Genomic DNA, 20,425 nt, shown 5'->3' on the forward strand with positions numbered 1-20,425 from the left:
GTTTCTAACTGGACATGTTTGAAAAAACAGTAACAAAAAGCTCAAAGCCCACCTGAAATCGGCTCCGGGTGGGGACAGAGGCCCTTCGAGTGCAGAGGAAGCTGCTTCTGTAACTTGGTCTGGCTGCTCTAGAACGCATGTTTTATCTCCAAATAAGGATTCATTTCAAACAGGGATTTCTTTTATTTTCCTAGAACCCGAATGCTTAGTGCTATCCCTACTTTCATACTTGGAATTTCTGAAGCTTTCCTGAGTCTGGGATGCAAAGCTCTTTCATCCACCTTCCCGTTGTGATCAGAGTAGCAAAAGTGAGTGCTGAGACCAAGGTTTTTCCCTCTCCTAAACACTTTCCCTTCCAGAGAACAGTTCTGTCATAAAATGTCAAAACTAGAAGAGAAAAATGTGAAAGGGAAAAACCTACAAAAATATCCTAAAATGTCAAATGCAATCATTTCTAAATACAATAAGCCATAATCATCGCCTGACCTTATTCCTGTGCAGCTAACATGGCTCTCAGAGTCTCCGGGACGACGTCTTCTGGGTGTGATTTCCATGGCGCCGCGAGGCAGGTCGCAGAACGCTCACGTACACAATGAACTACCACAGCTCTTGGTCCGCTCACAGCACTCGCGATCTGCTACGGTCTTGACTCCGTGCTCTGCACGAGTCTGCCCTTCTGCATCCATTTTAACCCTAACCTGGTCTATGACTATGGCCTAGTCATTCACCCAGGCCAGCATTCACTTCTTCATCAGGACCTGGATTCAACTCGGGATACAACTCTGGTGCTTCGGGACGATGAGCCCACTGACTGCTTGGATCAAAGTTTAGGACACTCTCTCCACACGCATGCCCTTTCTCTGCTGAATCCCCAGGACCTCACATCCAGGGCTCCCACCCTTCCCAAGTTCTGCCAAGGATGTTGGGGTCTGTCGCCTGGTCAATCAAGCACTTCACCTGGGCCTCTTCTGAAAGTCCACTGCCTGGCTCCTGGGCACGGACGTTGTGATCTCTGCTTCCTTGCGCTACAGCGATGTAATGCTCAAAGGCAGGCACCTTCTCATGGCCCAGAAGTAACTCATCACTGGAAAAAAGATGAAACAAACATGAAGACACAAACCACGCATGATTTTTCCTGTCCAAACCAGACATTCCCCCTCACCACGCAGAGTATTTTGTTGCTCATAACCTTAAAGCCAAGAGATTCGATCTGCAGGAAACCAGAACATGATGGATGCTGGGAACGCCTGTCTTCACGTGTCTGTGTGGACTCACTTTTACTTCGCTTGGGTTAGTATACCCAGAATGGAACGCAGGGTCCTATGGTACCCCACGTTTAACTCTTTGAGGAACTGCCACACCTCCCCACAGTGGCTGTAGCATTTTACCTTCCCAGCAGAAACACCGAGGGCTCCGACTTCTCCAGCCCTCACAACAACTCGCTATGTTCCATTTTTTGATTCCAACAATTCTAGTGGGTGTGAAGTGGAATCCCACTGCATTTATCTGATGACTAATGATGGCCAGCATCTTCCCATGTGCTTGTTGGCCATTTGTGTGTCTTCTTTACAGCAATGTCCGTTCAGGTACTGTGGTCATTTTTTAATTGAGTGGTCTTTTTATTATTCAGCGGTAAGAGTTTTTTATGTATTCTGTACACAAGTCCCTTAGCAGCTGTATGACTTTCAAATGTTTTCTCCCATTCTGTGGGCTGTATTTTTACTTTCCTGATGGTAAGCACTAAAGTTTTCAATTTTGATGAATTTATCTGTTTTTTCCTTTTCTTGTTTGTGCTTTTACTGTTATACTTAAGAGTGCCAAACTGTCATTGCCAAATCCCAGGTCCTAAAGATTTACCCGTGTTTCTTCCTAAGTATTTTACAGTTTTAGCTCTTACAGTTAGGTCTTTGATCCACTTTGAATTAACTTTGTATGTGGTGGGAGGTGGAGGTTCCACCTTCATTCCTTTGCCATTTGTTGGAAAGACCACCAAATGGTCTTGGCACCTTTGTCAAAAAACAACTGACCGCAGACAGCCTTTTATTGTTAATTAAATGGGAAAGTCCAACTTTTTTTCCTTCTTGTGAATCATTTCTACAAATTCCTGTTTGTTTTAGACCTCAACTAGAAAAATGGGAAAGCTATGTTAAAGGTAACCCGATTTGCACACTTGTTAATGAGCCGCCGCTGTGCTCTCCGCACCTCGGGGCTGTGCCGCCAGGGTCCCATTCGTCCTGAAAAAGGACAAGAGTAAGTTTAAAACCTATATCTCCTCGGGCAGGTAAAGGTATTCATGCAACAGTCTAGGAATGCGGTGCAGGGACCCCAGGCAGACTGGAAAGGGCTCCAGAGTTAGAACCTTGCAGGGCAGTGGAGAGGCCGGCCTCCTCAGGCCGTGGCCCTCCGTCTGTCAGTGCCGACACCACAGGCCGAGGATAAACATATGGTGTTCATTGATTCTTCCGGAAACGCCAGCGTGTTGGTGTGTGTTTGTTTCTTCCACAAATAACGTCTTACCAGGTAATAACTGCTGGATTGGCACCTGCTAACTTTCTCTTGGCATGATGTATCTTCTGCCGGGGATACCAGTTTTTTTCAGTTACATTTATTTCTTGAATCCACGATCCTCCTTTTCTTAGCATTTTCTGTTCAAAATTCTAAAGGAAAGGAACTCTGCTTAACAGTATACATGATCACATTCACACAGATTCACCAAGTAACGATCTTAAAAGAAACAGAATCTCTAGTTGGGGAGGGCGCCGCAGCTTTTCATGCAAACTCTCACGGCAGCACAAATAACAGTGACCACGACCGTGAGGGTCTTACCCTTAGGCTTAAAGTATCCCTCCCTGTGGAGGGTGCCTTTGCTATGCTCCCTTTTGGGGGCAGTATTGTGAAGAACCCTTGAGATTTAAGAAAGCACTATCTGTCTTTATGATCAAGGAAGACTTTGTGTAGAACAGATTTTAAACTAAAACTTTTCTCAGAGAAACCAAACCCACCATCACCAAAGGGTTAAAAATACTCTCAAGTCAGTTTCCTCCAAATAAAAGGAACGTCTCATCTGATTTTCAAGCCAAGCCAAATGATCCCAAGTGTCCATTCTGAGAAAGTGCTGTACAAAACAGTAAGTATTTTAGTAATAAACACAACATGACACATTCCCACCAGGTAACAGGAGATGTGGGTCAATCACAGGCACGCTGTAACAAAGGCACAAAGCGCGAAGAGACCACCGCACCTTCCAGTCAAAGGACGGCTCCTTCACAAACACGTCCATGGCGGTGGTGAGCAGGTCGGGGCGCGAGCGGAAAGCCCTCAGCGCACACACCATGGTGCTGCCCACGAGCCCCGTTTCTTTCAGTGGTAGCATCAGGGTGATAAACTGGCGAGTCAGACGGAAAGGCATCAGCTCAGGGACCGGCAGAAACTACAGAGAAGAGGATGTGTGAGAAGCAGTGGATGCGGGGGAGGGCCCTTCCACGGCTGTCGCTCACGCGTGGGGAGCACACCAGCTCCTGCCACACGGATGTGAAGTCACTGTGTCCACGAGCAGTGACACGGCCACGGAGAAGGAGACTTGGAGCTTGATGTCAGGGAGGGTGCGCTTCACATCCATGCGGGATGTGTCCATGACAGGGCTTCACAGAACCTCCTACCTTTTTACAGGAGCACGTTTCTCTTAGCTCCGATTATCTAATCTATCGGCACACCTTCTACAACCTGTCTGCACAAGGCTGAAACACAGCTGAGATTTTCCCTTTCCACAAGAATGACAACGTCAACGACCATGCAAACCGACCGCATGCAGAGCGGTCGCAAAGCCCAAGGGCAACTCCAGCCCAGAGCGGAGAAGGGCACACTCACCTGGGTGGCTGATCCGAAAGCATGTCCAAAGTCGATCCCGATCGCGCCGCCCGTCTCCAAGCTCACCATGAGGTTGTTCAGGTGCCTGTCTCCGATGCCCAAGACCCAGTGGCTGATGCACAGGAGTGCGTGGGAGCTGGCAAAGTGGTCGCGGAGAGCCAGGAAGGCCTCGGGGCCGGTGCTCATCTTCAGGAAGGCCCGCCTGCAGGGCGACAGTCGCGTGGCCTCTGCCCTCTGCCCCCGCCCCCAGCCCCCGTGAGCAAAGTCGGGAATACTCTTACTTTAAGAGATCGGCCGGCACTTTACTTTCTCTTTTTCTAAAAGATGTGACTGTTTCAGTGCGACTAGCTCCCCTATGATTTAATAATAGGAAATGTCCGATTAGAACTTCTCATGACTTGAAATTTAAACCTCTTTGTTATATTGAAGCTCGAATATCAGACAACAGCTAGATTTTGATGATCTGAGGCAACACTTGCTAAGAAACAAAAGTGAATACGCAACGTTGAGAAGAATGAACTGGTCGGCGCAACACATACTTGAACATGAGCGCGTAGGCCCCAGGGTCACACCTTCCCGACATCCTCCTCAGCCAGTCTCTATACTCAGACGCTGGTGCCCGGGGGTCACTAACAAGTAGGGAAAGAGAAATCAGCATTAGGAAGATGTCCAGGGTTGCTGATTTCAGAGGCAAACATCACCAGGAATTCACTGAAAAGTAGTGAAGAGTCAGGGAAAATAAACGTGACTTTCATCATATTTAATATTAGCACTGAACTCCTGCTACTCTGGGTCTAGGATTTCCACACGCCATTATCCATTCTTCATCACGCCTCAAGAACCATGGCTATCTCCTGTGCAGAAGTTCAGGAGCAGAACCACCAGATGCAATAAACGTCCCACTTCACACACAGGAACAAGATGAGCTGACGATGCAGGCATAAGGTCCCACACGCCTGACCCTGGGCGGGACCCCTCGCAGCAGGACAGCACCACGTGCAACTTGTTTAAAGCACGTAAATCACTAAAGAAGCAAAATGGCCACAAGCTACTTGTTGAAGACAGCCTGTCTGCTTCTGTCATTAAACACTGCCACGCTTTTTTTTTTCTTTTAAACCATTTCCAGTATGCAGACACAGACAAAATCCACAGTAAGTGCCAAAAAGTATCTTCTTAAATGACGATGGGTTTGAATTGAATTTGAAAAGCTTGTTTTCAATAATGCTTCACAGGCAAAAGGCAGTGTGGGGACAGGTGGAAACCCTGTGTTACTTGTATGTTTAGCCACTTTTGCGTTTGCATCAAAAGTTTTAACAATTTTCCTTAAAAATAATAATAATAATCACTAAAGACAGAACAACTTCACAATATGTTACTTAGTAGTTAAATCCCTTAAGGTGAATCTTTTCTGAGTTGCTACTACATTAATTTCACAAAGAGACCACTCCATTTCCATCTAAATTCTCTCCTAGTTTCAATCGGATAAAAGTCTTCAGGCTGGAAAACTGCAACATGTAAATTAAGAAAAAAAAAGCAATGATCTTAGGGATGGGGGCTTGAAGTGCCTTGTTTTAAAAAGGTAGTGGGAAGTAATGTATACAATTCCATATGTGAAAAGCACTTTATACTCCCTGGACACCTGTGTTTACCAGATGCCTTTCACTCTCTCCCATCTTACAAGTGGGAGGCGGGGGGCGGGGGCCGTGGCTCGGGCCCCCTGTGCGTCAGCACAAGCACAAGCGAGAGGGGGGCCCCTGGCCCCGGGGTGCCGGTCCTGCAGGGGCTGCAGGAACAACTTCAGGCAAAAGACTCGAGTGAATGGAAGTAACAGTTGGTAAACACTGCCCCACGTAGCAACGACTGTCCAGGAACGAGAGCGTGACCGATGAGAACACCGGCCCCGCGCAGGCGCTCTCGGGAAGGGGCAGGAGTCCAGTGAGGAGAATCTCCTTGCCCGCCAGCCTAACGCTGGTCCCCCAAACGTGCCAACCCTTGCTTCAAAACGGCTGTAAGCCATGCTGTCCTTAGTTTTCTTTACAGAAACAAGGAAATTTTTTTTTAAAACTTCCTGATTGAAAAATAACATGCTCATCGTAGGAAAACTGGAAAATAAAAAAGGATAAAGGAAAACAGAAAAAGCACCTGATTCATGACCCGGACCTACGCACCCACCTGCGCCCCCTACAGGCCGGGGCAGCCCCACCTCTCCAGCCTCAGCTGCCTCGTCTGTACAGAGGTGACAACGATACTCACCTTCTTGCTTTTTGTAAGAAATAAATGACTTCATACACATTAAGAACTGAGACTAGTGCCACAGAAAATGTATAATTAAATGTTAGCTGCTAACCTTACTGTTTTATTTTCCTCAAAGAGTCTTTTCTTCCCCAAAGTTAATCCTTTTTTAAAAATTGTGATAAAATATATGCAACTACTGTTTAGAACCCTGGACTCCATTTCCTTTGTTCACCCATGGAGAGGCAGATTGAAGTACAGGCCAGGCGGCGGCCAAGGGCGCCAATGCAAGGGCCTGAAAATTCAGGTCCCTGGAGGCAGGGTGGAGGTGACCTGTGGGCTGGGGCGGCCGGGCAGGGCCGGGGCAGGGCCCTGGGACTCCAGGTCACCTGGTGTAGGCCGCCTTCTCCTCCCGTGACATGCTGCTCAGAAGGAGTTCCTTCAAGGTGCAGGTGCTTTCGATCCATTCAATTAGCCCCAACCTGAAAGGAGAGAACAGTCATGAACACCCCTGCCCTCGCTTCTCTAGAACACAGTTCTTCCCTTTCTCCACGAGGATGAACATCACAGGCTGAGCAGCGTCTGTGCTGTTGGCCTCTGTCCCGTGACACCTAGAACCCGAACCGTCACAGGACCCCCTCCTCCCCTTCCCGACAAAACCCCTTCCGGTCCTGTGCCCCCTGCGCCCCCATCGCCCGCAGGGGGCTCTGCGCACCTGGAGGTCATGGGCACCACGCGGTAGGTGGTCACCTGCAGGCCCCTCTGGCCACAGGCGGCGTCGCGGGCGAGCACCGCGTTCATGACCTGCAGCAGCTGGCAGACGCGCTGGTCCTGCCGCAGGTCCTCCCCGCCCTTCACCAGGAAGGCGTACTCGCGCTCGTCGTGCCCGCGGACCACAATGCGCACTGGTCTCCTGAGCGAGGCCATCACTTTCACCTTTAAAGGTCAAACGAAACAGCCCGTGGCTCATCACCAGAGGGGAAACGAGGCCTGGGGCACGCCCTCCAGGGACACAGGAGCGCAACAGAGCAAAGGACAAGCGAGGGCACTGAGTCTCCTGGTCCCTGTTCCTGCCCGGCTGCAGTGCCAAGAGGTGCCAGGTTCCCGGTGACAAGTGAAGTGCTTATAAACATGCGTCCTCGGGAACAAGCCACACACGACATGTCCACTTGCTACAGACACTTAAGACTCGTACGTTTGTCTCACACACACACACACACACACACACACACAGAGTTTATTCTTCGAGTTCACTAGGTCCTTAAACATGACTGATGTTGAAAGACTGGAAACATTATATTAAGGCCAGTAAATTCCCATCAGAAAACTTGTAACACAACCCTCAGAGAACCCCGTGCGCTCGACACCGACACGGGGAGGGAGCTGCCTCTCCCGGAACCCGAGGAGCTGACGCCCGGCACCTACCCGCTCGTCGAAGCCGGCGATGCGGGCGTGGTACTCGGGCATCGGCTTCCCTCTGCCGTCGTACTGACCTGGGACAAACCACAGAAGCTGACTCAGAGGCTGCACCCTGCATTTAAAACACACCCACTGGTCTAACAGGAGGCGAGTTTTAACTCGAAGTTTTCATTGGATGTATTTTTTTAAATGCTGCCATTTCTCAGTTTGACAGGCTAGTGGACGCCGCTTCCCGCTCGGGTGGAGCAGACAAAGGCAAACAGGGACGGTAGCGCCCCGGGCGAGCACCCGTGCTGTTTCCAGCGGAGTCAAGCTGCATGTCAGGAGGCTCTGTTTTTGGTGGTTTGCTTGAAACTCATGGTATGTGATGCACAGCTGTTAATAACAACAAAGGAAATTGTTTCTCCAAATCTCTTTCTCCCCACTGGAATAAGGACCTAAGTGACCACAGTGAAACACCTGGTCTGGCAAATTCCACGGTGAAGACAGGGCGGGTCCTCAGTGCCACTAGCGTCCCTCCTGCTGGCACGTCGTGTGCCAGCACCTCGCTGCTTTAGGTGGGACCAGCGCACACCCCACAAAGCAGTGTGCAGGCACACCGCGTTTTACTGCATTTCTCCGATGCTGCAGTTCCTACCACGCACGGGTAGGTTCAGAGGACATTACCAGCTACCGTTATTAGTAGGTGGACGTCTGAGCACTTGTCTTAACCAGGAATATGACTAGACGTTTAATAAGCGTACTACTCACAGTAATTATAGATTTTCCTAATGATGAAAAATATGTGGAATTTAAAATTCTTTTTAAAGAAAGAAAACTGTCAAGACCCCGATTTCACCATCTTAGAGTCAAAAGTGCCGGCTGCAGCACGATCTCCTCCAAGCACCCTCCTGCCCACCCCCGCCGCCGCGAGGCGAACTCACCAGGGACCTCTAGCTCGTCCCTCAGGAACTCCGCCCTGAAGCTGCTCATCCAGGGCGAGCACTCCTTCAGGTTCCCCGGCGCCTTCGAGGCCCTGCTCATCCTCCCGAGCAGCAAGCTGGTGATGCTGCGGAAGTCCTGGGGCCTCATGCCAGGGAGCTTAGAGCCTCCTCTCCCGAAGTGGTCATCAAATTCTTTCCCAAAAGCCTGAAATTAATGATAATTTACCTGAAATATTAATGTTTAGCTGAACTTCTGAAAAAGTTCCAGGCTCACGAATCTTTACAATAGACAGGTGCTCAAGTTGTATTGGGTTTTTTCTGTGCTTTTAACTGACAGTTTCACTCTCCTTGAATGTTTCAACACTCTTAAAGCACAGCAGGCTGCCTTTGTTTTTGTCTTTGTGCGCCTTTGAGAAGATGGAAAGGATGACAGTCAGCGGTGACTTCTGAGCATAAGTTCTTAATAAGGGCTTTAAACACATGGGGAAATCCTTTAACCTCTGGGACCGTTGTATAGCTGCTGATCTGCACCATCATGACAACGGGAGTAAGTAGGAACAAAGTACAAAATAAAGGACATAATTCAATAGAAATGAACAGCCCAGGGACTGCCCTGCTGGCGCAGTGGTTAAGAATCCACCTGCCGATGCAGGGGACACGGGTTCGAGCCCTGGTCCGGGAAGATCCCACATGCCACGGAGCAACTAAGCCCGTGCACCACAACTACTGAGCCTGCACCCTAGAGCCCATGCTCCACAACAAGAGAAGCCACCGCAATGAGCAGCCCCCGCTCACGACAACTTGAGAAAGCCCGCGCGCAGCAACAAAGACCCAAACAGAGCCAAAAACAAATAAACAATTTTTAAAAAAATGAACAGCCCAAAGTTCTTCCTCGCAGCAAAGAGAAAAACATAAGAAAAAAACACTTTCCCTTAGTGAGGGTCTTTCAAGCCATTATTTTGGATCAAGAACCAGTATAAATAGCATTTGGGTAAGCTGTATTTCTAGAAGCGATTATTATTAGAAGTTCCCTATCCTGCAATATATTAAATCATTCTTTGTATTAGTTTCTACTCAAATATTTAAATTATAACCCTGATATCAAAACTTAAAAAACAAAACTCAAGAGTATTACTAACGGTGACCTAAGGTGTCAAGATTCACCTGATCATCTTTAATTAGAAATGTTTTCCCAAATGTAGAACTAACCCCACATCATGAGCCTGGTATAAATGAAATATCAGCTCTGTTTTAGACAATCCACTACAGGAAAATTAACATATATAAAACACAGTTCTTCCTTGGTCTATAAATGGCCTGAAAGTATAGAAACAGTCTGCAATCCTTAGAATGAAGGGAAAGATCAACCCGCATTTCCCAGCATAACCAGAACCAACACTGATCCAGATGGCAAAATGCCCCTAAGGGGCCCCTAGACTGAAACCTGAGGCAGTTCTGTTTTAGTGGATTAATATTTTAAATAATCGACGCAAATTATGTGCTGATTTGGTACAAAGCAGAAAGTTCCAGATGGACCGTCCCAGGTACTAGGAAGCAAGCCCTGGACAGACCACGGCTGCAGCTGTGGGGAGGTTTCTGCCGGGCTCGGCCCTGCTGGGCGAGCGGTGGGCTGAGCTTGGCCGGGACAAAGCCCGCCAGGCTGCGGTTTCCAGGGTGGGGCCAACAGGCAGACCCCCACCCCCCCCTTCGCAGGAAGCTCACGGCGTCCCCTCTGCCGCCCTCTCGGTCGGCCCTGGCCCGGCCACGTGCTTAGCACAAGCGGCGTGGCTCAGAACGAGGCCTGGCGAGCCCCAGACCCTGGCCGATTTCACACGTCAAGCCTGTTGGGGCCGCCATCCCTGCTGCCCGCCGGGGCTGCTCCTGCACTGTGACCGCAGAGGCTGGCGCGGCCCCAGCTGGGGACAGGGCGGACGCAAGCGCCTTCCCACCGACGGTTCCCGCTGTGGCCGCGGGCCCGCCGCCCTTCAGGACCTTCTCAGGACGTGGGTTGCCCGCCGGGGACCTGCAGTCACTGGGCAGCAGTGCTGTGAGGCTGACCTGATAGGACATGGGGTCGAACACGCGTCATAAAATGCAGTACGTGCCCAGGTTTAGGGTTTTACTGTCACTTGAGACACAGCCCGGGACACATGAGGCAGCAGGTAGTCCTGTCTGTTCCCACATTCAGACAGTTAAGGGAAGCTCCCCGAAGCAGGGACGACTCCCCCGGCCCTCCCTCTGGAGGTCAGAACCGTCCCCCGCCCGCGTATCCGACAGAGACGCCAGCGGTGGGCTCCGTGGGCAGAGGTGAGTGGAGTCGGGCCTGCCCCCGAGTCTGACTCAGGAGGGCGCCCCGGAGTCACTCTGCCTCCTGCACAGGAGCATGGCTCAGTGGACGAGGGACACAGGCTGTGGAGCAACCCCCAGCGCCCAGAGGGGAGGCACCGACACAGGCTGCAGCACGCGTGCCGCCGGCAGGGCGTGTGACCGACGTCTCGCTGGAGCACTTGGCACACCCCCAGGGGACAAAGACGCTCCTCCGCACCAGCGACGTGCGACTGGCGAGCGCCGCGGCTCCTGCACGCGCTAAAGCTTCCTGAGGTTTCGTGAACAGAAGCGGTTTCACCAAACTGTCAAAACGAACTCAGCGTGACAAACGCAGGAGAGGTGCACACAGGTGCGGACGGAGGAGGCCCACCCCGTCCCGGGGGTGGGGGGGCGGGGGTGGGGGTGGGAGGGGCCAGACGGGGGCAGGCGGGGAGCGCGGCGTGCGTTCTCGCCCTTCCAAGTCTGGAGCAACTTTGAAACTAGAGCTCACGCTGACGCCACAGTTCTGTCCACACAGCACGTGTCAGGTGGCCCCGTGAACTCTCGGAGCCTTGGACAGAACTAAGTGCTCACAAAATGGTTACAACCTGCGGCAAATACAAACGTTTTCCTGGTCCGATACCCAAATCACTCTGAGAATTAAAAACATTAAACTACACATAACCTTCATATCTAAGAATCTGGCCATGAAGAACAGAATGTAATAGAAACCCTGAGGTTTTACCTGTGCCCCGCTTGCCACTGTCTGACCTAAAAACACGCCATCAATATCTAACAGAGAGACACAAATCTAAGGAAAGTTTACAAATTCAACAGACATTTTAAAACCAGAAGTGTTAACACACCAGCAAGTAGAAGCCCTCGTCTTCATAATGACTCTGTAATCACCAAGCGGCTGCCGCTCCCCCGTACCTGGATAAACCTCCTTCGAAAACTCCCGAGACCCGGAGCCTGTGGGTCTCCCAAGGCTGCGTACATTCTCTCATACATCCTCTCAAGGTTCTTCTTATTTACAGGGTTCTTCTCTAGTTCAAGCTTGACGTCCTCCGTCCAGTCCTGTGCAGAAAAAAAGACACGTCAAGCTGGACTGCAGGCAGGTTGCACTGAGCCCGTGTCTTACGTGCGGGAAGCTGTTAACACTACCTTAAAGAGCATCTCAGGGCTGGAGAGCTGCTCCAGGGCGTTAATGAAGTCCTGAACCACTCCTTCTCGATCTAACTTAGCTTTAATCCTACAAAAAATGACCAAGTTTAGGTGCTCAAACATCTTCCAAAGATCCAAGGCCTATAATTTTTATGTCTATATAATTATATTTATATATAAAACAATACATAACCAACTACACAGTCTAGGGAAGGAGCAATTTAAAAATTATCTCCAAAACAGATGAAGCACAAAGTGTGTCCTGTATCAAGAGATGAGGTGAAAGCAAATTCTCAACATTTTGGCGCCCACGATCTCGAGTTCAAAAGGCCCCGCTTCTCAACAAACTTTCAACATTTCTCTTTGCTTTCTTTCTAAGGAAGCGATCACGCGGCAGCTACCTCTGCTGAGACACAGGAGGGCACCACAGGGTGGGTGGGTTGCATGGCTGGCCCATCGGCGAGCCAGGATGAGGGCTGTGCCCCCCAGCCTTGTCCCTCGGAAGCAAAACACTAAATAATGAGGCAAATCAGCTCTTGACAGAGAAGGGCAGCTAAAATGCCGTGCATTTACCAAGTATTCTTTCTAAAGTAAAACACTGCTGCCGGCTCTGGCAACTGTCCTCACTCACAAATCAACTGAAGAAGCGAAAAGGACACCTGGGCAGTTTACTGACTTAACGAAGAAGGGGGGGCTTCCCGGAGATTTTAAATTACAGAACAATTTCAGGAACTGATTCCAAAAAGCATCTCATCTAGTCTGTCTCAACCAACAGATTACTAATGGTTAGCATAACCATCTCATGAATAACATTTTAAGATGAACTGTGTTTACAAAAGGAAATAAATTCTACAGCAAATAACACACCAGGGCAGATGCACCCAACAGACAGACATCTAGGCCTCCTGCCCTCCATGGCAGCTCTAATTCATCTGAGGACACACATAAGCGTCCCTGTGTCTGCTTTGACCACAGACGTTTCGATAACCTTTCAGTGTTGGATGGACCTAATTTTTCTTGTGTCACCTGGCCACAAAGTCCTTGTTCTTATGGCCAGCAGAAGTGTCTCTGAAGGCATAGCTTTCACTGCTTATCATGAATGGGTACACGACGGCCTGCGGGTAGTGGTCGGCGATGTCCGCCACAGTGCGCTGGACGGCGACCCCCTCCTCCTTGTCTAGCAAGGCCACCATGTGGCTGATCCAGCCGATGAAGTGCCAGCAAGGAATGGAGGACATCTGAAACAGAGAGAAATGAGTAATGAGCGACACATGCAGCGTTCTTCCCTTACGGAAGTACTGTGTGTCCAGTATCAAAGTATGGCTGTATTTGCTACCGGCAGTATAAAAACCGACAGACGCGTAGACAGAAAGTCTTCGCAGCCCTCTCGGTTCCGACCCACTGGGAACCATCGACTCTTCTGGGCCTTTTCAGGGCGTGTGCACGTGGACCCTTTCTTCAGAAGAATGGAACTGGAGAAGACCTGCTGTTGCTGGTTTTTCTTAGATCTACCTCATTCCTTTTAACAGCTGTACCATATTCTGCTTCATTTCACAAGGGCTCTATGATGAACTTTTAGGGTATCTGCAATTTTTGCTATCCAGATACTACAATGCACAACCCTATATGTTTATCTCTTTGTACTTGTGCTATATACCCACAGGAGAAATTCCTAAATGAGTTCCTAAATTCCTTTTTACTTTTAATGTGAACCTTAACAACTGTAAAAACATGGCTAAATTTCCCTCCAAGAAGATTTTTCAAATTTCCACTTCTAAAAGCGTACATCGACTACTTTCCAAAATCCTTTCCGACACTTGACGTGATCCATTTTTAAAATCTACTGTCAATCTGACAATTTTTAAAATCTATTTTCAATCTGAGAAGTGAAAGATATCTAACTTTAATTTGCGCGTCTCATCATTAGTGAGGCTGGGCCGTCAGCGTTTACCTGCGTTGCGTGCTTTAACCGCACGTGTGTCGCCCCTTGCTACGAGTCTGTCTGTTGCGGACAGTAGAGACGCCTGCTCTCCGTCTCCAGTGTGTGTTGCAAATTTTTTCTCCCAGTTTTTTTTTCCTTAACTTTGTATATGGCATTATTTTAACGATAGAAACGTCAAGTTATTTTCCTCTATAGCTCCTGGGTTTTGTCTCTTAACTCCAAGACCATTTTCAGATTTTGCTCAGGATTTCCTCTAATGCTTTTCCAGGCGTTTATTTCGAGATAAACTCCGCCGCACTTGGAATGCTGGTGTAAAGCCAGGAAGGACGGGAGGCTTGGGGTCCCTCAGTGCAAGGCCAGCTGCCCATCTCAAGGGTCATGAGAACATCGACCCACCATTCCATTCGTTTCCACACAAACTCAAAATGCTATTTTTATTATATACAAGTATGATTTGGGGGGAAAAAAGAACCATAACTTACTGAAATATTTCTTTACTTATCTTTGAGGAAAATGCATGTGTACCACATTTCATACCGAATTTACTTTAATCTCCTGTGTAGGACCTACTGAAAACCCTCACCTGTCCAAGCGCACAGAGAACTGACTGCGGGCTCGGCGACCAGCACCGTCTACAGACCTGCTGTGCACCCTTTCTGAACTATTACGTCATCAACTCAAAGCCTGGCCCTGTCTTCCAGTTAAACATCCACGAAGTCGCTAAGGAGCCTTTCTGATAACCCTCCCCTTTTTCCCCAATGCAGCCCCAGGGGAGAGGCCGGGATGGGGTGAGAGCGGGCAAGCGCGATGTGGGGCAGGAGCCCTGGGGGTTCCCGAGATGTGGAGCATGGGGGGACGGCACCTGAAACGTCCGCCTTTTCTCGCTGCTGAACAGTGACCTGAGCATAAGGCCCCCGGACGTACAGACGCAGCTCAGCCCTGAGGGGCAGCCAGCTCCGGGTGGAGGTCTCACTTCCCGTCTCGGTCCTCGTTCAGACGCGGCCTCGTGTCAACACCCACAGAGCAAAGTGGGTGCATGGGAACACTCCCTTACACGGTTTTCAATGACACGTGTTGTTGGGATGGAGCAAAACTCAGTGGTTACGAAAAGCCATTAACACACGCACCCCACACAACACATCTGTTAGTTCGGTCAAGTCCCGTCCGCCAGAAGGAAGACACTGACCTCTCTGGTCATGAGGCTCAGGGTCTCCTCTGGATACTGCTCAACGATCTGGAGGAGTCTGGGGAACTTCAGCCTGGCCTCGCTGGAGTGTAACTTCAGAGCTTTCAGCATTTTGTCCACCACAATGGCCGGATACGTGCGCAGTTCTGCAGCGTCCAGGACTACCGGGGACAGGAGAGGAGAGACGTGGTCACTACCCACACACAGACACGAGTGGCATACTCAGCGCTGGCTGCTCTCGCCCGGGCTTCCTTTCTAACAACTACTGCAGCTCAGCAGACGGTCTCGGACTGCATGTAAGAGCTCCTCTCTGGGGCTTCCCTGGCGGCGTAGTGGTTGAGAGTCTGCCTGCCGATGCAGGGGACACAGGTTCGTGCAGTCCGGGAAGATCCCACATGCCGCGGAGCGGCTGGGCCCGTGAGCCTGCGCTCCGCAATGGAAGAGGCCGCAACAGTGAGAGGCCCGTGTACCGCAAAAAAAAAAAAAAAAAAAAAAAAAAAAAAAGCTCCTCTCTGACGCTGACCTCCGCTACCGGGTGAAGTAGTTTGCTTCCTGGGCTGGAACACGAGGGGTGGCCACAGGAGCTGGTCAGGCACGCGCCAGGGAAGCAGACGGAGGGAGGGAGGGACAGAGACGCCCAACTCCGGTCCCACACCGGCCGTGGGGCATGGCCATGTCACAGCCTCTTAAACAGACAAGCCATCTCTTAGAACACATGCCATTGAAAAACACACAGGAGAGCACAGGACCCGCAAGACCCTACATCTCCGGCGGGCAAGCGCGGGGCTCACCGGGGGGGCCCTCCTCCTGCTTGCGGAGCCGCTGGTCACAGAACTCCACCAGCGCCAGGTAAGCCGCCACCAGCCCACACGCAGGCTCCTGGCCCCGTGCCGAGCGCCCGGCCTCCTCCTGTGCTTCCGTCCGCACGGCCTCAGAAAGGTGGTGGAACGCTCTCTGGTACAGGCCTGCCGCAACCTGGAACGCACAGACCGCGGCAGGCTGTGAGCGAGACCAAGCTTCCGGAAGACCCTGCCCCCCGGGACCCGTCAGCCACGGGTAAACAGAAAGCCGCTCGAGGGCAGAGCCAGGTCTGCCTGGACTGGGAAAGAGATGCCAGCCCTACGCCATCTCGGCGCCTGAACACCAACACGCGGGGCATGGCTCAGGAGGGGCTGGAGGCTGGGGACACAAGTGATGCGGGGAGCACGTGGGAACTCACAAATACACAGAACCACCTGAGAAGTGCCAACAAAGCAGGTGCTACACAAAAAAGCAGAAAAGCTGATTCTTCCCATAAGCTAGCGGGGTGTCTGAATGGTGACCAGTGGTGAGATTCCACTAATAAGATTCACGGGAGAACCGTCCACATCAAGCCAACACAGACTTCTCATTATTAACACTAAAAGAAGGGTGTCGTTCAAATAAACAGGAAACACGGGGAGTAGGTCATTTTTCCAATAAGAAACCTGACTGCGTGTAACTGTCAAATGTGTCTTGAAAACACAAAGCGAGACTTGTCATTTCTTTCGTGTAGCGGAGCCTGCGCGGTCGAGACAAACACACGACACGAAGCGCTCAGGCTCCCAGCGTCACTACCTTCTCTGCATCCTCTGAACTGGATCCTGAGAGCTCCACGACGCTCCTGGCCTTGCTCTCCTCGATCCCAGCGAGGCAGGTGGGCTCACTGCTGAGAGCGTCGGCCATGATCTTGTACGCTGTGCCCACGAGAATGTTATGGTCACGGGACGCCACAACGTTTCTGCTCAAGTAGCCTGATGTGTTCTCACCTGCTGGATTACACACACGGACACACAGGATTTTTTGAGAACTGAGTGAGTGACGTAAGTTACAAAGAAGATATTCATAGTGTTCAAAGGCTGTTTTCTATTAAGAAACTAAAAGAAATCTTGAAGGTATAAGAAACTGACTTCAAACGTTGACTCGAGAATCTCTCGAACTCACATTAATGAACAATGTTCTTTGTCACCAGCGACCACGGCCCACCGAGGCTCAACAATTAAAACACCAAATAAACTTTCATTCAAGCATCACCCTTCTGCATTTTGTCCAAGCACTTCTTTGTGTTAACAGAGAACAGGAAGTGTGCTTTCTAATGCATTCATGCATGTACATCAATAACGCAGATTTTTATACTGATGCTGTGACCTACAGCTGACAAGGCAACAGAGACCACCGCAGTCCAAGGTCTAGTACTACGTCCGGCCGTGTGGCTCTGGGCAAGCCTACAGCGTGCAGAGGTCGAGAAGAGAAAGGGCTGTCACCCGGCAAGTCCTGCACGCACACCACCTGCTCCTCCGGGAGACGCTTACTTCACAGGGCCGTGACCGACGGCAGCCGGTCATTATCACGAGAACCGAGTGCCGTCTTCATGGCAGCAAACTCCTCCTGCCCCCCCGAAAAGCCTATAAAAGAGCTGAGCAGTCACAGCGTCATTTTCCGATCCTGGGATCAACGTGGAAAGTGCTTCCCCGTCCTGCCCAAGAGCCGGGCTCGGGACCAGCGGGAGGCCACAGGAAAGCCCTGCCGTGCACCTGGGACGTGCACACGAGACCCGGGACCCACACACGGGGCTCCCGCTCAGCCTTACAGGCCACGTCATCACAGACAGAAGAACTGAGGAGGAAAAAGGCTCTCATGGCTAATTGTTTTAGGCAGTTCTTGTATGTAAACATAAAGTTTTCAAAATAATTAAACTGTTACACCCCAAATTTGGCTAAGTCTTAAAGAGGACATTTTAGAACTTCAACTTTAGTTTACAGATGAAGAAACAAAAGCTCCAGGAGTCACAGGCGGTAGCATTACTGGACACACAGCACCTTGGCACCGCATGTTCGGTAAATACTTAATAAAACTTTTACAAATTTAATTCCCACTGTCAGATAAAGCAGCACAAAGGATACTGCGAGAAGACACACAGCCACAACACAAACTGTGGGAGGAGAAGAGCCTCGTACCCAGCAGGGGCACCGTCTTCAGCGCCGCGCAGAGCTGCTCGGGCGGGCGCTGGGCCCGGGCCCGGCCGTGGCTGAGCCGGCAGTAGCTCTGCACCCACTTCACGAGCCAGTCCTCCCGTGTTTTTGACTCTCTGTGCAGCTCCTTCAGCAGTTTCAAGGCAAGCGAGAAATTATTCTACACGGCGGAAGAGAGAAAGCAGAAAGATGACACAGGAAGATGATGAGAAGTCAGGTCACTGTACGAGAGGAGCTCCTCGCTGGCCCGCAGCGACCCATCACCTTAGCTTCACCGCGGGGACAGATACACAGTCCAGAGTCTCCGGGACACTCACGCAGCGGGGCACCCATGGCTGCCGTCTGATTCCAGGACTCTGTCGTCCGCCAAGAAACCCTCCATCCACAGGCATCTGCTCCCCTCCCCCAGCCCCCAGAGACTACAGCCTTCTGCCCCGGGTCTGCCCGTTCCGGACACGTCCTACCCAGGGAGTGTGTCAGGTGGTGCTCGCATCAGAACTTCACCCCTCGCTGTGGCTGCGTAACATGCACTGCTTGCCTAAACCACAGCTCATTTATCTATTTATCTACTGATAAACCTTCGCGTTGTTGCCACCTTTTGGCTATTCTGAATAATGCTCTTTTTTCTAATTTCAATGAACACAAAGAATCTGTATACAGATTTCTGTGTGGACGTTAAGTTTTCATTTCTCTTGGGTATATACCGAGGAGGGGAACTGCTGGGTCAAATGGTAACCCTCTGGCTTTTGGAGGAGCTGCCAGACTGATTTCCACGGTGGCTGCACTGCTCACCTCCCTGCACGGAGGGCCGTCCCTCCACTCCAGCCGTCCTGTGGGTGTGCAGCGGGACCTGGCTGTGGTTTGACCTACATCCTCCTGATGACTCGTGGTGCTGAGTGTCTTTTCTTTCCTTCTTTCTCTCTCTCTCCCTCTTTCTTTCTTTCTTTCGCCATGCCACACGGCTTGCGGGATCTTAAGTTCCCCAACCAGGGATCGAACCCGTGCCCCCTGCAGTGGAAGTGCGGAGTCCTAACCACTGGACCGCCAGGGAAGCGCCCTGAGTGTCTTTTCATGTGCGTACTGACCACTTGTGTGTCTTCTTGTGAGAAATGTCTATTCAGATCCTTTGCCTGTTTTCTCGCTGGGTTGTTTGACTTTCTGTTGTTCGGTTGTAAAGAGTTATTTATGTATTCTGGATAAGCGGACCCTTACCAGATACATGATTTCCAAATATTTTTTCCCATCATATGGGTTGTCTCTTCACTTTCTTGAGTGTGCCATTTGAGGCACAGAAGTTTTTAGTTTTAATACACATTTCTCTGTTTTTTACTTAGCTGGTTGTTTGGGGATGTCTTTTACATCTAATTCCCTGCTGAGCTTCAAGGACACTGACATCAGTCCTGTGCGTCCTTGTTACGACCCTTCCAACCACTCAGTCCAGGAGTCCAGCCACCCTCGTCATTCCTGCAGTCTCTGGCCTTATTACATCTGCATATAAGAGTGTACATTTCACACAGTTCTCATCCCCACCAGCACGTCCAAGACCTTCGATGACCTCCTAGCCTCCAGTCCCTAGTGCTGGGTCACATGCTCTACAATCCACCTCAAACCAGCATCAGGAGACAAGCCGTCCGCCCACAGCGGCCTCCACAACTCCCAGCTTCTCCCCTTGGGATTCTGTTTAAACGTATCTCCGTACCTGCCTCTCCTACCACCCCCAAATGCCCCCCGCTCCATGGGGCCCTCCTGGCCCCTCTTCTTGTGCCCTGCCCCCAGCAGCGGGGAGCACCCACTGCACCCCCGCCCTGGGATGTGCCCCTCACTTCCTGCTGAGAGGCCACATGCGCCACCTCGGCCCCGGCCACTCCCTGCTGCACCCGGAGCTGAGGGGATGGAGGGCGAAATGGCCAGGGCCTGCTGGAAAAACAGCATCTCCTTTTTCTCTGCGGGAAACAGTGAGGGAAGACACTACCTGAGTCCAGAAAGACGCAGTGGGGAGGGGGCACGACTTGAAACACCCACAGCATCCACAACTTCAAGGGGAGAGCCTGGGGAGACCAGGCGAGGGGGCAGGGCCTCCTCGGTGGAGTATCTGAGACCATCTGAAGGCCAGCTCGTCCAGAACTGAACGCAGGGAACTGACAGAGTTATTACTTCCTTTATTCACTTAGGCTGCTGTTATGGGAAATATAAAAATTCCTGATACAAGACCCATCTCAAAGAAACACCTATAAATGAGCCTTTAAACCCACAAAACAGAAATATTATTTGTACTAGAATAATATTCTTTGCTTTATAATAGCAATCAATATAGGGTCATTAAAACAGCAAGCTCCCCTAGTATATCCAAATATGATTTAATTACATGAAAAATATAATTTAATACAGTTGAAAT

At 50.6% G+C, this 20,425-nt stretch overlaps 1 protein-coding gene across 2 annotated transcripts in view; it reads right to left on the bottom strand.

Annotated features, from left to right (window-relative positions):
* Positions 1–816: 816 nt before the first annotated feature.
* The window catches only part of PRKDC (protein kinase, DNA-activated, catalytic subunit), a 149,203-nt gene continuing 129,594 nt past the window's right edge, over positions 817–20,425 (bottom strand). The window contains exons 70-86 of one of the 2 annotated variants that reach the window (XM_065895584.1): positions 18,016–18,190; positions 16,637–16,830; positions 15,832–16,015; positions 15,041–15,201; positions 12,939–13,150; positions 11,913–12,000; positions 11,682–11,825; positions 8,442–8,646; positions 7,525–7,592; positions 6,815–7,035; positions 6,489–6,581; positions 4,407–4,496; positions 4,149–4,220; positions 3,868–4,069; positions 3,242–3,430; positions 2,518–2,657; positions 817–1,084 (exon numbers count right to left, since the gene is read on the bottom strand). In XM_065895584.1, coding sequence (XP_065751656.1) covers positions 880–1,084; positions 2,518–2,657; positions 3,242–3,430; positions 3,868–4,069; positions 4,149–4,220; positions 4,407–4,496; positions 6,489–6,581; positions 6,815–7,035; positions 7,525–7,592; positions 8,442–8,646; positions 11,682–11,825; positions 11,913–12,000; positions 12,939–13,150; positions 15,041–15,201; positions 15,832–16,015; positions 16,637–16,830; positions 18,016–18,190 — 2,643 coding nt within the window. In that variant the 3' untranslated portion in view covers positions 817–879. The remainder of the gene's footprint in view (positions 1,085–2,517; positions 2,658–3,241; positions 3,431–3,867; positions 4,070–4,148; positions 4,221–4,406; positions 4,497–6,488; positions 6,582–6,814; positions 7,036–7,524; positions 7,593–8,441; positions 8,647–11,681; positions 11,826–11,912; positions 12,001–12,938; positions 13,151–15,040; positions 15,202–15,831; positions 16,016–16,636; positions 16,831–18,015; positions 18,191–20,425) is intronic. The other variant, XM_065895585.1, reaches the window with a different exon arrangement.

Source organism: Phocoena phocoena, chromosome 17, assembly GCF_963924675.1.
Source record: "Phocoena phocoena chromosome 17, mPhoPho1.1, whole genome shotgun sequence".
NCBI classification, from domain to species: domain Eukaryota; kingdom Metazoa; phylum Chordata; class Mammalia; order Artiodactyla; family Phocoenidae; genus Phocoena; species Phocoena phocoena.